The sequence below is a fragment of the Neofelis nebulosa genome, chromosome 2 (assembly GCF_028018385.1).
Source record: "Neofelis nebulosa isolate mNeoNeb1 chromosome 2, mNeoNeb1.pri, whole genome shotgun sequence".
Classification (NCBI taxonomy): Eukaryota; Metazoa; Chordata; class Mammalia; order Carnivora; family Felidae; genus Neofelis; species Neofelis nebulosa.
This window is the reverse complement of record NC_080783.1, coordinates 52,116,491-52,130,997: the sequence shown is the minus strand read 5'-3', so window position 1 is coordinate 52,130,997 and position 14,507 is coordinate 52,116,491. Positions and strand designations below refer to the sequence as shown.

Genomic DNA, 14,507 nt, shown 5'->3' with positions numbered 1-14,507 from the left:
GTTCCCTTTCTCTCAGGTGAACTTACTGCTCTAGCCTCATGTTATGCACTTGCTGAAAACCCTTCATGAGCTTCTGATTTTCTTTAGTGAACCTGCCTCAACAAGAATAGAGATTAAACAATTGAGTGATGATCAGGAAAATATTATACATTAAACAACACAGTAGTGATTCTTCAGTTCAACACATATTGTAAAAACTGCATTAATTGATATGAGGATCCCAGAGTAAATCAAAATTTAAGTTAGAGGAAGTGAAGATAAAAACATGCAAACATAAAGCAATTAAGGAACAGTTTTAAGGAATATGGCAGGCACTAAATAAATGAAAGAATGTATCAATGATGTCAGCCTTTAAGCACAAGAGTGATTGCAAGTACATTTCTATAGTTAAGTAGTGTGGAGTTCAGATTTTATTATAAGATTGCAATATAGTGAGCTTAATCTCAGGAGTCTTCTTTTAAGTGTAGAATTTGGAAAAAAAATTATATAATATTTTAAGAAAAATTTTGCATGTTTATTTATTTTTGAAAGAGAGATAGAGCACAAGCAGAGTGGGGCAGGGGGGTGGGGGCAGGCAGGGAGAGAGAGAGGGAGACACAGAATCCGAAGGAGGCTCCAGGTTCTGAGCTGTCAGCACAGAGCCTGATACGGGGCTCAAACTCAAGAACCGTGAGATCATGACTTGAGCCGAAGTTGGATGCTTAACTTACTGAGCTACCCAGGCACCCCAAAATATAATATTTAAAATGGCATGGGTGAATTTAAAAGATGTTCTGAAGGAATTAATATGATTAATGATTTCTCTGGGAGAAATTTAATTTAAATAGGTATTGGGAGACAGTGGTCCATTTCATTTAGATTAGTGGTATCGACCACATTTTACAGAGGCACCTATTTGTCTCTATTAGGTATCGGTGCTTTACTAGTAATTTGTTAAAACAATATTCAAAGTTTGGGAATTCTCCATCTATTTTCATTAAAAATAATCAAGAGGGGCCCCTGGGTGGCTCAGTTGGTTAAGCATCCAACTTCGGCTCAGGTCATGATCTCATGGTCTGTGAGTTCGAGGCCCGCGTTGGGCTCTGTGCTGTCAGTTCAGAGCCTGGAGCCTTCTCTGGATTCTGTCTCCCTCTCTCTCTGCCCCTCCCTCATTCATGCTCTGTCTCTCAAAATATGAATGTTAAAAAAATTTAAAAAAAATAATCAAGATTATTCTACATGATCCCAATAATAATGTCATTCTTGCTTGCATTATGATAGGCTTTCTTTAATGGAAGAAGTGAATAAAGTTACAGCTAGAGCTGAAGGAGGGAAGGCAGTGCATCTCATATATGCCTGCCATCGTCAAAGTGTTGAACACATGAGGTTGAAAACCATTATATTAGGGCTATAAACCTTACCAACTAATATGTATCTACACACTTCGATATGTTGTCTGCTTTTGTTCATTATGGTATTTTCAGCATTTAATGTAATCCTACATATTTATAAACATGTGCAATAAATATTTGCTTTTGTTTTTGGTGATAGCCATCTGAATGTTAAATAAAATATCTCAAGATTTGTGAAATCAAGACATCTGAAACAGAACTTTGAATAGGAAGTACATTAAAAATTTTAAAAATTGTTTTATTTTCTTAGCAAACCTTTTTCTCTCCTCTCCTCTCCCTTCCCTTCCCTACCTTTTCCTTTTCTTTCCTCTTTCCAAAAATAAAGCATTTGTTATATGTCAGGTGAATGCAATGGACTGAATGCTTATGTTCCCTCCAAATCCGTACGTTGAAATCCTAATTGGTAAGGTGATGGTATTAGGAAGTGGGGCCTTTGAGAAGTGAGGTCATGAGAGTAGAGCCCTTATTAATGGGACTATTGTCCTTATGTAAGAGGCTCTGGAGAAATTCCTTGCCCTTTCAGCAAGGTGAGGACACAGTGAAAAGACAGCTGTCTAGGAGGTGGGTCCTCACCAGTCACCAAATCTGCTGGCCCCATGATCTGGGACTTCCCAGACTCCAGAACTGTGAGAAATAAATGTTTGTTATTTATAAGGCACTTTGTCTCTAGTATTTTTTACAGCCGCCTGAACAGACTAAGACAAGTGACAATTTATAAATGTCTACTGGAAATCATCAGATAAAGAAAAACTCCAGAACAGTCATAGAACTATATATCTATGGAATTTGGAACCAGTTAGGGTAACAAGGAATACCAATAGCTTCAGATGGCATCTTTGTATATGTGAGTACAACTGAGGTTTATATGAATGCTATGAACGAAAAAAGACAAATTGTGGTTGATATATACTCTTTTAAAAGGCACGAAAATACTGAATATGTTTTTTTTAAATATTTATTTATTTTTGAGAGAGAGAGAGACAGACAGAGGATGCGTGGGGAAGGGACAGAAAGACAGGGAGACACAGAATCCGAAACAGGCTCCGGGCCCCAAGCTGTCAGCATGAAGCCTGATGCGGGGCTTGGACCCACAAAGCATGAGATCGTGACCTGAGCTGAAGTCGGATGCTTACCCGACTGAGTCACCCAGGAGCCCCTGAATATGTTTTAAGTGTCCACTTAAAATATCAAAATAAAAGCCTGGCGTGGTGCTTAAAAGGTTGAACTGTAGTCTTGGGGAAAATTCACTATATTGAAACATCTCATTTCCTGACAATATCAGATAGGAGATTCCTAAGTAGAATTATTTGGTAACTACTACCTGGCCAACCTTATGCTTTTCTGGATATGTTTAAGATAGAACAGAAAAGGGTTTGCAGTATAGGAGGGGAGGCTGAAGGAACACATAGGACGTTGTAGAATAACATAAAAGTACATATAAGTAAATACTAGGAGAAGAATGAAAGGAGTGATGCATCTTATCTGGAGAATCTGAGGGTGACATCCTAAAGAAGTTCAGTCAGAGGATGAATTCAATTTGGAGAAAAGGAGGGAGGGCAGGAAACCTTCCCAGGAAGGTAGGGGAGGCCACAGAAAAGCTGGCTGTGGGGTCAAGTGCAGCCTGAAGGGGCTGTGGAAAATAGGGTCAGAGATTATAAAGTAAAATTAGGAAGGCCTAATGGACTATTCTCCTAATGTACTACCTTCTTTATTCACAGTATCACTTATCTTGAAGAAAGACTACAGTTATTGCTTGTTCTAGAGGCATTTTTAATCTTTAATGATAGAACCCATTACTTTAAAAGAGAGAGAGAGAGAAAGTAAAACTGTCTTCTTTCAAGTCAGCTTGGTGACAAAACCCCCAACTCTAGAGTTTCCATTTTATTCTGATATCTAACATGAAATGTAAGATCTTGATTACTAGGATCCTATAATCATGCTACTTTCTTTCCTTTTATTCATATGCCATGTCATCTTAAGATCTCTTACCATGGAACTTGAACCGGTAGAACATCTAACCATTGTAGGTTCTGGTACCTTCCACAACCCTCTCTGTAGGCCCTTATAGAATAGCAGCCATCTGATTAAAGCCCAGGCTCTAGGCAAAATTGATTGCATTTGAATCCTGTTTCTGCCAGATGACTTTGGGCAAATTACCTAAATTCTCTGATTCTGTTTCTTCATTTTAAATTAAAAATGAGGACAGCGATAATATTTGCCTGAAAGGATTATGAGTATTAAATAAATTAGTGCAGATAAAGCACTTCATATAGCACCTGGCATGTGCTAAGTGTTATGTAAGGGTAGGCTATTACTATTATCTCTAACAGGGAGAAAAAAATGTACACCTAATATTTAGTATAACTATACTGCCCACATAAACATATTAAAGTTTTTGATTATTTCAAATTTAAGTTGCATTTTAAGTGATACTTGAAATAGCAATTTAGCTTGAAAAGGACCCCAAGGATCTTTTAACACAGTTTCTTTTCTAATGCCATAGCAAAAGGCCTGGCATGGAGTAGATGTACTATCTACTCAATAAATATGCACTACGTGAATGAGTGACAATGTGAAATGCTAAACAGAAAAGATAAACTGGTAATTATTATACTAAGTAGTGGTTAAGCTGAGTGCTTTGGGAACACAAAGATGAGTCTAGACCCTCTGTGGATAGAAATAAATTTTACTTTATCACCTAGTGTTCTGATTGGTATCAAAATATTCCAAATAGGCAGAGAGCCTAGTAAATTCAGATTAAGAACGTACATCTTCAAGTCTTTTGAAGTCTAGTTTAAAAAAAATACTAGCTCTCTGAGTAGTTATCATGTACTGGCCTTACAATGAGCTCTTCTAAAGAATTAATTCATCTAAAACTCACAAGAAGAAAGTTCTCTTCCTGCCAAGTTGATAAACTGAGTAAGTAGCAGAGCCAGGGTTTGAACCCAAGGCTGCCAAGTGCATGCTCGAAATTACTCTGCAAAGTGAAGTTCTGGATTGATTATTCACTGGAAATACTGTCTTGTTTTCCTTTTGTATAATTTGAAGAAATAGAGAAATTTACTTCATTAATGATATTGATTCCGGTTCCACTCCGGGACTTTGTAAACCGTAACACAAAATGTAATTTCTAAGTTTCCCTTTGACACTGCAAGGATGAGTGCATCACAAGATGTCTTGCTGGTCAGCACTGTTCTCTGACTGAAAGTGCTTTCACATCCACATCTTCATTTGCTTTTTCCCCTAGTGGGTATAGAAAACTACTTGAATAATGCATACTACTTTCCATATTCCTTCAACAGAACACCACATACTTCAATCATTAAGATGGATTCCTAGTATGGACTCAGAATTTAAGCAAAAGAAAGAAAACCTCATTTTTAAGTGCCTGGTATAATATTCAGTGTCTAAATGTATTATATAAATGCAAAAACATATTAAAAATCTAATGTTCATCAAGCAAAATCTTTCAAATAAGAAAGTAGAGTACTCAAGTTCTCTCTTGCATTTAAACAGCTTCGTTTTCAGGCTACCTTCACAAATGGAGTTGAACGCAGGAAGGCCATCTAGCTATGCTGCTGCCTCCCCTTAGATATTAACAGATGTGGAGATCAGGCCACTGTCTCCCTCTACCTTCACCACTACCCACCATGACCATTATCCTCTATCATTCTGGAGATAACCCCTTTTATGCTTTTTTTTTTTTCAAGTCCTTTTCTTTACATATATCCCCACTATTGACAATAAACCACAATGATGGATCATTAGGTTGCCACTAATGTTTTCTAGTCACTTCTGTATTCTTCCAAATCAGAGGATATAACTGGCTCCACCAGGAAATGAAATAGAGGTCATTACAGCAGCAGTGACTTTCAAGCTATTTGCTAAATTTAGCTGTCCAATACTTTCCACTCTAATGAAACTGTGAACTACAATTATAGAATGCTGGAACAGAACAGGAGCTTAAAGGTCACCGAGTCCGATCTCATCGTTTTTCTGATGAAGGTTTGGGGGGCCTAGACATAGCCTGTGATTTGCCTCAGGGCACAGAGCTTATTAATGGCAGAGATGGAACTTGAACTAAAATCTGCTCAGTCCGGGACGACAGTGTCCTTACTATACCACAGATAGTCTGCTTCCCATGGTCAGTCTTACCTAACCAGATCTCACAGCGTAAATATTCCTGATATTATTGGTTGTGGCTTACTGTCTGTGACCATTCATCAGTTTGGTGGCTGAATGTGAAATGGCAAAGGTGTCTGACTTACAAGTTGCTACAAGAGAAATGAAATGATTTCATACCCAAACCCTGCCCCCAACCGTATAAACTTCCTGCTTTATGTTCATCAATAATGAATGGCCCATCCCTGCAATACTCAGAGGGAGCTTACATTGCACTTTTGAGCAGCCGGTTAGTAATGTACAGTGGATAGAGCCTTTCTTTCAAATCCCAGGGCAGCGGGTCCTTCAAGGCTAGCATTGCATTTTCAATTAGCTGCCGAGTGAATGCTTGGCATGTGTATTAGTGAAGAAGCACACAATTAGCTTATTGTTCCTTTCTGTATTGTGCTGAGAGGTTCCAAGGGATTGGTGGGGGAACAGGCAAGCCAGCCATCACTGCGGAGTTGAAGAAGGGATTTACTCAGACCTCCGCATCTTCACTTGCTCGCTCTGGAATTACAGCTATTTATTACGAAGTGCCCTGTGTGGCTGGGTGGAGTGTGCCTGAGGAAAGACATCCCAGACATCACCTGGGGTTAGTCTTTCTGAGCCCTTCACGTCTCTAATTCTCATCATTATCATGGAGCCCAACAGTCCCAAAAAGATACAATTTGCTGTGCCTTTATTCCAGAGTCAGATTGCTCCTGAAGCAGCAGAGCAGGTAGGTGGGGTTGGGTGGGGACCAGTTCCTGTATCTAAGGTAACATGGACATAGGTTCTTATTAACCGAAAGCTTTTCTGCTTCTTGAATCTGCCTCGTTGTGACGTTCCACGCTATGTGAACAAGAAATAAGTTGGTTTCCGTATGGCACTTGTATTTGAGTTGCATTGGGTGACCTATTGGCTAAAATGCAGCACTTCGTGTGATAAAAAATTAGCCCCAGTTAAGGAGAAAAATGCTTATATTAGTGATTCAGATTTGGATCCAGAAATCTGTTTGCTTTTGCTTACTAAATTAACATGTTTAACATTCAGAGAAACTTTAAAAATTCTCAGAATTAGCAATCTTTTATTTCATTATTTATAAAATAAAAAAGATTCATTTAACAATGAAAACATTAAACCTTGCAATAATTTCAGATTATAGGGTTAATATTTTTTAAAGACTTTTCATTATATATTCAAAGCAGTAATTATATGTAATACACGATAGACAGGATTTGTAGGTGTATGTATAATTTAACACATTTTATTCAGATATTAAATAGTAGCAAACATTTACCAGATTCCTTTTCTATGTTTAATATATCTATGTATCTATATTTCTATATTTCTCTGTCTCTCTCTTTCATGTAAGATTGATTTACATGTATCACCTTTCATATTCGGATTTACTTAGACTCTTGATGCAATGGAACCACTTAAAAGACCATTTGTGGTAAAATTACAACAGTAGGGGGGCAAAAGCAGATACAATTTATGGGGTCATCAATCTAATTCATTAATTTCTTAAAGTCTAAATTATCCCTGAATCCTTTTACAAATACTTTATACAAAGTCTTAAAAATGATTACTGAATCTGGGGCTCATAACTTTCTAGGATATTTTGATAACCTGAAGTAGATCATCCAGATAAACATAACCTTGAACATGTATCTATGTTGAATGGGACACTGGTTCTGTCGTGGACAAAATGTCATTGGTAAATTTTATCTTCTGTTCTACTGACATAGACTTTAAGAGTTTACCTGTATGTTTAAGAAATCAAGAGCACGTTAGAAATTCTAATCTTAATATGCTTCTGTAACTCTTAACTAAGAAAAAAACCTACATCAAACCTATTAGTTTTAAATTAATTACTCTCATAAAATCCATACTCATTCTTTATTTGTCCTAAATATTTTACTAGAAAATAAGAAAGCCTTATTAATTGAAATTAAGAACTAATGCTGTTAAATTTAACCTGCTAGAAATTTAAGTTTTGCAAGTGTCTTTACTCTGCTTAAGAATAAGGACAATGAATCTCGAAAGCATCATCAATATTATGAGGCTCCAAGAGAGCCACTGAAAGTCATCCTCCTACCTACACTGCATACTATTCTAGTGGCATCACTGGATCATATACAACTATTTCTTTTCTGTGGAAAGGTACCTTTTTAGATCAAAGAAGGTAATACTACAACCTGACTGTTCTATTATATTTCTATAATTTCCAATAGTGAGAACCTACTGTGTGCTCTCCCCAAGTTTGCTTTTTTTTTTTTTTTTTTATATTGGGAAAAGATGAGGATGGGATAGCTTTGCAAGCTGTAGAGTAACCGGGGGCAGTGTCTGATTCTCACTGACCTCAGCTGGGCCTTTTTTGTTTACAGATCAGAAAAAGAAGACCTACACCAGCATCACTTGTGATTCTCAATGAACACAATCCCCCAGGTAAAGAAGCATGATGTCTTTTGCACTGATGGGACAGACCAGAATTGTTTGAAGAACATGAAAGAGTGTGTCATTGCCAAAAGATTTCAATTTAGGATTTCAGCCAATTATAATCTAACAAGCTAGTCTATAAAATGGATCATAAGCAAAATCAGAAATAAATATAGGAACTATCTCAGTCAACAGTCTGCTTTTCCTCTAGATAATGACACATTTGTGATGATATGCTATAAAGTGTTTTGTTGTTTATGTAGAGTCTGGTTCAGTGCTTATTAATGTGGCTGGTGGAAAGTTGTTTAATTAGGTTTCAAAGCTCAATTTACAGTCCAAGAGATGCTTCTATCTTTACAGAGTAGGTTTTTTATTTATGAAAGGTTGTCATGGGCTGGGCAATGAGCTAGCACTGGCTACAGCTTTGTTTCTGATGTCATGTCTGAATAATGCAATTGACAAGTAACCAGATCAATTTTCAGCACTGCCCATTTGAGAGCCATTCTGAAGGGTTGCATCCATTTGTTGAGGTTTTGCTTTCTATTTCCTGTAAAAAAGTAAAGCTGCCTTATTCCTGATAAATGACTGTGATCTTCAAGATGCAAACATTATTAGTTACTTACTGAACGGACATGATTTTAATCACACATTTAAGTGCTGTTTCTAGAAATGCAAACAAGACAGCAGAGGTCATGGCATTAATTTGTACACAGGCAGGACTTGGTGTTGGGTTTTTGCAGGTCTAAATAATACAGGTGGACAAACGGAGTTTGAAAAGTAGAAACATAATAAGTCTAAGCTCAGTTATTTTAAGAATACCAAGGCAAAACAGTCTTTGATTTTTTTCAGATTCCTTTCTAATTAGAGAAGCATACATATGAAAGTGAAGCTGTAATAGAATATATATCATTGAGCCTAAATACAAGAAGGTCTTCAGCTAATGGGAAACCAAAGCAAAAATATTACTGATGAAAATAGGATTTTTTTTTCTATTTCTTCTTCCTTAAGGTGCTATAGCACTTAAAAATTATTTTCAGGGGTGGCTGGGTGGCTCAGTCAGTTAAGCGTCCAACTCTTGGTTTTGCCTCAGGTCAGGATCTCATAGTTTCATGTGTTCGAGCTCCACATCAGGCTCTGCATGGGCAGTGCGGAGCCTGCTTGGGATTCTGTCTCTCTCTCTCTCTGCCCCTCCCGCACTTGCTCTCTATTTCTCAAAATAAATAAATAAACTTACAAAAATTATTTTCAAATATATTATCTCACTTAATAAATGTTAACTTATTTTGGTTTAATAAGAGGTGCAAATAGTTTGCATTTATAGTTCATAAATAAATACAAGAAAGTCAACATAATACTAAAATCTCAGATTGAAGGTAATTTTACAGCAAGTTTCCACCACTGTCTTTGCTTACAGTGGCAATTTTTCCACAATGTCCTAGAACTTAACTCCCTAGTCATCCTTAAAAGGTACTGCCCAGCTTGATTTTTAAGTGTTCTGCTACGGGTATTGCTACTGTTTGAACACAGTGAAGCCACGTACACGACCCTTGTGGCTCTCATTCAAGCCCCCAGAATAGGAATTCATGTTTTTTAAAAGCCAAATATGTGCCATTTACAGATGAGGAAAGTAAGTAGCAGAGAGGTAAAGTAATTTCTGCAGAAGTTACTCCACTATAAGAGTCAGATTATACAGACAAACTCAGATAAAGGTCATTCTAAAGCCCATGCATTTTCTACTGCATGATGCTGGCCCTACAAATTTCAGTTTGCATTTCAGTATGAATTCTCTGTAAATGGGACCAGACTTGAGGCCCTATTGACAAGCGAACCTAAACTTTAAACAAACCTTCTGTCTAGACCACTACATTTAGCAGATTAGAATTATACTTAAAAAGCCCTGTGAATCATATTTAGATTTTCTCTAGAAATTTTTTTCTTACCAGATCTCCTAATCATGAGATGGCATTGTCCTATTTCCCTTATTCACTCCATACTTCTCCACGTTTTTAAGCAGCATTGCAGCAGAACTTAGATGCAAATAGCATCGCACCGAGAACCAAGTCATTTTAGTAATGTCATCTCCTTACATCTTCGTCTTTTTGGAAATCAGAACAGTTTAGGAGAGACCTGTCAGCCTATGCCTGTGTATAGCAATGTGTATGGCAAGCAGAGATTTTTGGACTCGGGTTCCTGCAGGAAAAAAAAAAATCACTTATATAGCTTCCCCAGTAAAAAATGATCTAGAACCATGATTACTAAAGAAATAAATCTAAGGACCTAACAAAACAATGGCAACAAAAGAACAAATACCACATTGAACCAAACCAAACTTGGATACTAATCTTTATTATCCGTGTGGTCTTGGTTGGGTAAGGGACAACATCTCCAAACTTTATGGTCTCATCTATAAAACAGAGATAATATTCATCCTTTCTACTTTACAAGGTTGTTGTAATGATTGACTTATTGTGAACACAGCTTAAAAACTGCAAAGTGCAACAAATATTAGGTGTTATTAGTTGATGTGCTCTGGGATACAACCTTTGCATGGGATATTTAAAAGTTAAGAATAGAATTTTCATAATCTCCTCTATACTAAATATTTCTGCCCAACCCAACAATTCTTTATGTTCCATATATTATCTGACCATTCCCTATCAAACAAAACAAAGCAAAATACAGCAACAACAAAAACCTCAAGTGTTAAATGACCTTCCTAAAGCAATTGCTTCTTTTAGCCCTAAAAAGCAGTATGTGCTGTGACAAATACAAATTGTGCGCAGCACTAAATCCTGGTAAGATAAACAAATCTCTTCAATTTTACTGAGATTCCCCAGGAAATAACTGAATGTTCTTGGAATCATCTGTCATTAATGCTGTTTAAAATTAAAATCCCCAAAAATCTTTATTTCCAATTAATGTAGCAAAGAAAATTAAATTTTCCATTAGAGAGACATAATTAACAAACCCTCCCAATTCATATAATGAGACAGGTATATTATAATCACTGTTAAATGAATTAAACATAACTTCCTTTTTTTTTTAATCTTTCCTGGAGTTTGCAGAAATAGTTAAAAAGTATCTGAAACAATTATTTGCTTTTTAAAAAATGTTTATTTATTTTGAGAGAGAGAGACAGAGAGAGAGAGAGAAAGTGCATGAGCAAGGCGGGGCAGAGAGAGAGGGAGAGAGAAAGAATCCCAAGTAGACTCCACACTGTCAGCTTAGAGCCCAACACAGGGTTCAATTTCATGAACCTTGAGATCATGACCTGAGCCAAAATCAAGAGTAGGACACTTAACTGATTGAGCCACTCAATGTCCCTGATTTGCTTTTAGATTCAGAAAAACATATGCATTGTTTATATCTGATAAAGGGGAAATAGAAGAGAAAGATATTTGAACATGTAAATCCAGATTGTTGGTTTGCTAGTTCATCTATGCTGGTCAAAACACATAGATGAGGTAGGCATGTGACTGGCAGGATTTCAGGCACAGCAAAATGTCTCCTTAGTCCTTTTCTAACCAATGGCCCAGAATTCTCAGCAGTGAAGCACTATGGAAACAGACACATAACCTATTTAGGATATGTCATCCTTGGGCATACATAAACCATAATTTAACTCAAAATAATGGGAAATATCACTAAAAAATTTGCGTTGAAGTCATCATGCCTGAAACAATTTAATAACAAAGGGTGTGTCTTTATGATAAAGGGAGCAGAAACTATGCGTTTGCTGCTAGGAATGACTCTGAAGAGCCAGATGGAAGTAAAAAGATACTTGAAGCTTAAGATGTAAAGTAGAAAAGCACCAAAGACAAATTTCATTTTTCCAAATGTTTTCTGGGGCTGTTAGTGTGAATGACCTTGCAACAAACTGCTTATTTTTCTCTATTTTCAGATCACCTTCCGATTAAGGGAATATTTATGATGAGCTCTCAGAGGCTATACAGCAGAGCTTCATTGCTCTTATACTGTGTGCTGTTTGCTTTTACTCTTGTATGATCTGTAGTTAACTGGTTTGGTTTCTATGTTTTTACTTAAAGGAATACACACAAATCCTCTCCATTTAGAAGTAAATGGCAATGCCATTTTCTGCAATTTATTTCATCACATTTCTAGATTTACTTAAACATTACTTTAAGTAGACCTATGACAAAACTGTATATTTGGCTACCACAATCAGAAATCTAGAATTGAAAAGAACTTCAGAAAATACCTAATCTAACCACACATCTTTGTGAAAGATGCATAAATCAACCCAAGTCCCTGAGACTTGTTTTATTTTGTATATGTCAAAGAAAAATCTATAATTACCCCTACTTTTCAATTCCAGATCCAGTAATTTTAGATGTTAGAAAATAGTTTCATCAAACATGAGTAATACCCCCACTTTATTCTAAAATAACTCCTTGTTCATGCTCTTCAATAAAAGTTTATTTACCCACTTCTTTAAATACACAAAAGAATTCTTCATTATTTTCTTTCCTAAATTGAATACTTTCAGTCCCTATAAGGGCCTTAATGAATTCTACCCAAATTTTCCTTGTCTTTCGGCCTTTGGAGACAGAGCTGGAGATGGTCTTCCAGTAAAAAGCCATCCTAGGCCTTCTGAATATTAAAGTTTGTGGCATTCATTCTCTCCCATTTACTTTAACCAGAGACAATATAGATACAATTAAACTTAACGGATCTGATGCCTATTATGCAGGAGTGAACCATAAGAGGTCTGGAGCTTAGTGAAGGTTTGGATAAGTACCCAAGGGTTTTGGCATCATTTAAAAGTTTGTTGTACATCTAAAAAGTGGGACCAGAATTACAATGTGTAATAGTTTTCTGGGGATATTTATTGAACTTTCTATCACAGCTGAATTTTGGAGAGATTGAATCTCTTTTTTATTTTTAAATCTTTTAATGTTTATTGATTTTTGAGAGAGACAGAGCATGAATGGGGGAGGGACAGAGAGAGAGGGAGACACAGAATCTGAAGCAGACTCCAGACTCTGAGCTGTCAGCACAGAGACTGACTTGGGCTCTAATTCACAAACCGCAAGATCATGACTTGAGCTGAAGTCAGACGTTTAACTGATGGAGCCACCCGGGCGCCCCGAGATTGACTTTCTCTTTGATGCTTTTGGCTTTAAACATTCTTAGAAATGAAGAATAAAACAAAAGCATTTTCACATAGGTGAGGATCCTGAAAATTAATTGAGACACATGAATTAAATATCACACTATCTCTCGTCAACCTTGAGAGAGTAAGACAGTAAGTCTAGTCAGTAGAGAGAACTGGGGTTGCCAACTGATCAGGCTCTTTGGCTCCACAGACTGAGAAAGAAGCCACAGTCCACTCTGGATGTAGCATATGACTTTCTAAATGAAGCCTGCATTTTCAGACTCCAACACTAAGATACCTAATGAGGTTTTGAAAGCTCTGGATTAATAACGCTGAGACAGTGGATGATAGATAGATAGCTAGAGAGTATTGCTGGACTGAGACTGAGTTATTTAACATAGGGGGCCCCAGGAATCTCTGACCAATGAGAGGTTTTTCAGGGTCAACAAAGTTAAAGTGGAAATTTATATCCAGTTGTTGGGGCATTCATATGCAAACAATCTTTTATCATGGAGACCCTCTATTTTACCAAATAAATGATTTGTAGTCAAAAGGCAATGGGCACCTTGAGTGCAAGCTCCAAGAATACCACTGAGGGTTTTCCTGGGACTTAAGGATGGGTAAGACATCATCAACCCCATACCTGGTGGTGCCTGTCACCTCCAAGGACCTTCAATCAAATGCACTCAAATAAGAGCTAAAAGGGATTCACAGTCCATACAGTTTTGTTTCATTCTCATCTTCTGTGGGAATGTCATTTTAAATCATTCTGATACACAATCCTTGTTGATTATTCAGCATTTATTTTGCCTTCTCACTGTGAATGGCAATATGAAACAAAGAAAAGCCCAAATTTGAAGGTTATTTAAGAGTTAACTGGTATTAATTTCTAAGGAATTTTCAGAAAAGTCTCAACATTTATTTCGCTTTTTTCTCCTCAGCATTTATTTCTATGAGTTATTGAATGCCAAACTATGTTGAATGATTTAAAGACAAGTGATGAATGTGGCTTTCAGAGATTCATGTACTGCACAACTGATTGACTTGTTTTCCCATAAAGACTCAATCTGTGCAGCAGCCAAATCGCCTATTCAGTCAGAATAACTATAAGCCAGGGATGAGGTTCCAGTTCTTAGTAATGCCAAGGTTTGCTACACTTTAAGTATTCAAAGGAACTAGTATAATCTTCGAATTAAATTAAAGAAAAAAATTAAAGGGCAAATCATAAAACTACAAAATAGTTCTATTTTATTTCAGCAAGATTACTACTTTTGCTTATTGTGAATAATAACATATCTTGCTTACTTTGTTGATTTTAATTAGAAATACCTTAGTGAAATATGAGAGAATTATGGTAGGGTCAATTCATTTCATTTTTCTGGTTTTCTGTCTGCCTGCTTGTGGAGGGATACTGC

General features: G+C 36.7%; 1 protein-coding gene and 1 long non-coding RNA gene across 5 annotated transcripts in view; one reads left to right on the top strand and one right to left on the bottom strand.

Moving 5' to 3' along the window:
- The window catches only part of LOC131501858 (uncharacterized), a 63,753-nt gene that overhangs the window by 4,541 nt on the left and 44,705 nt on the right, over positions 1-14,507 (bottom strand). The window contains exon 1 of one of the 2 annotated variants that reach the window (XR_009256911.1): positions 9,917-10,299. The exons of the other annotated variant lie outside the window; for it this stretch is intronic. This is a non-coding gene — a long non-coding RNA (uncharacterized LOC131501858). Of the gene's footprint in view, positions 1-9,916; positions 10,300-14,507 lie in introns of those variants that run through there. 2 annotated transcript variants of the gene reach the window in all.
- The window catches only part of PPP1R1C (protein phosphatase 1 regulatory inhibitor subunit 1C), a 124,773-nt gene continuing 116,097 nt past the window's right edge, over positions 5,832-14,507 (top strand). The window contains exons 1-2 of one of the 3 annotated variants that reach the window (XM_058712264.1): positions 5,832-6,273; positions 7,925-7,985. In XM_058712264.1, coding sequence (XP_058568247.1) covers positions 6,193-6,273; positions 7,925-7,985 — 142 coding nt within the window. In that variant the 5' untranslated portion in view covers positions 5,832-6,192. The remainder of the gene's footprint in view (positions 6,274-7,924; positions 7,986-14,507) is intronic. The other 2 variants (XM_058712271.1, XM_058712261.1) reach the window with 2 other exon arrangements.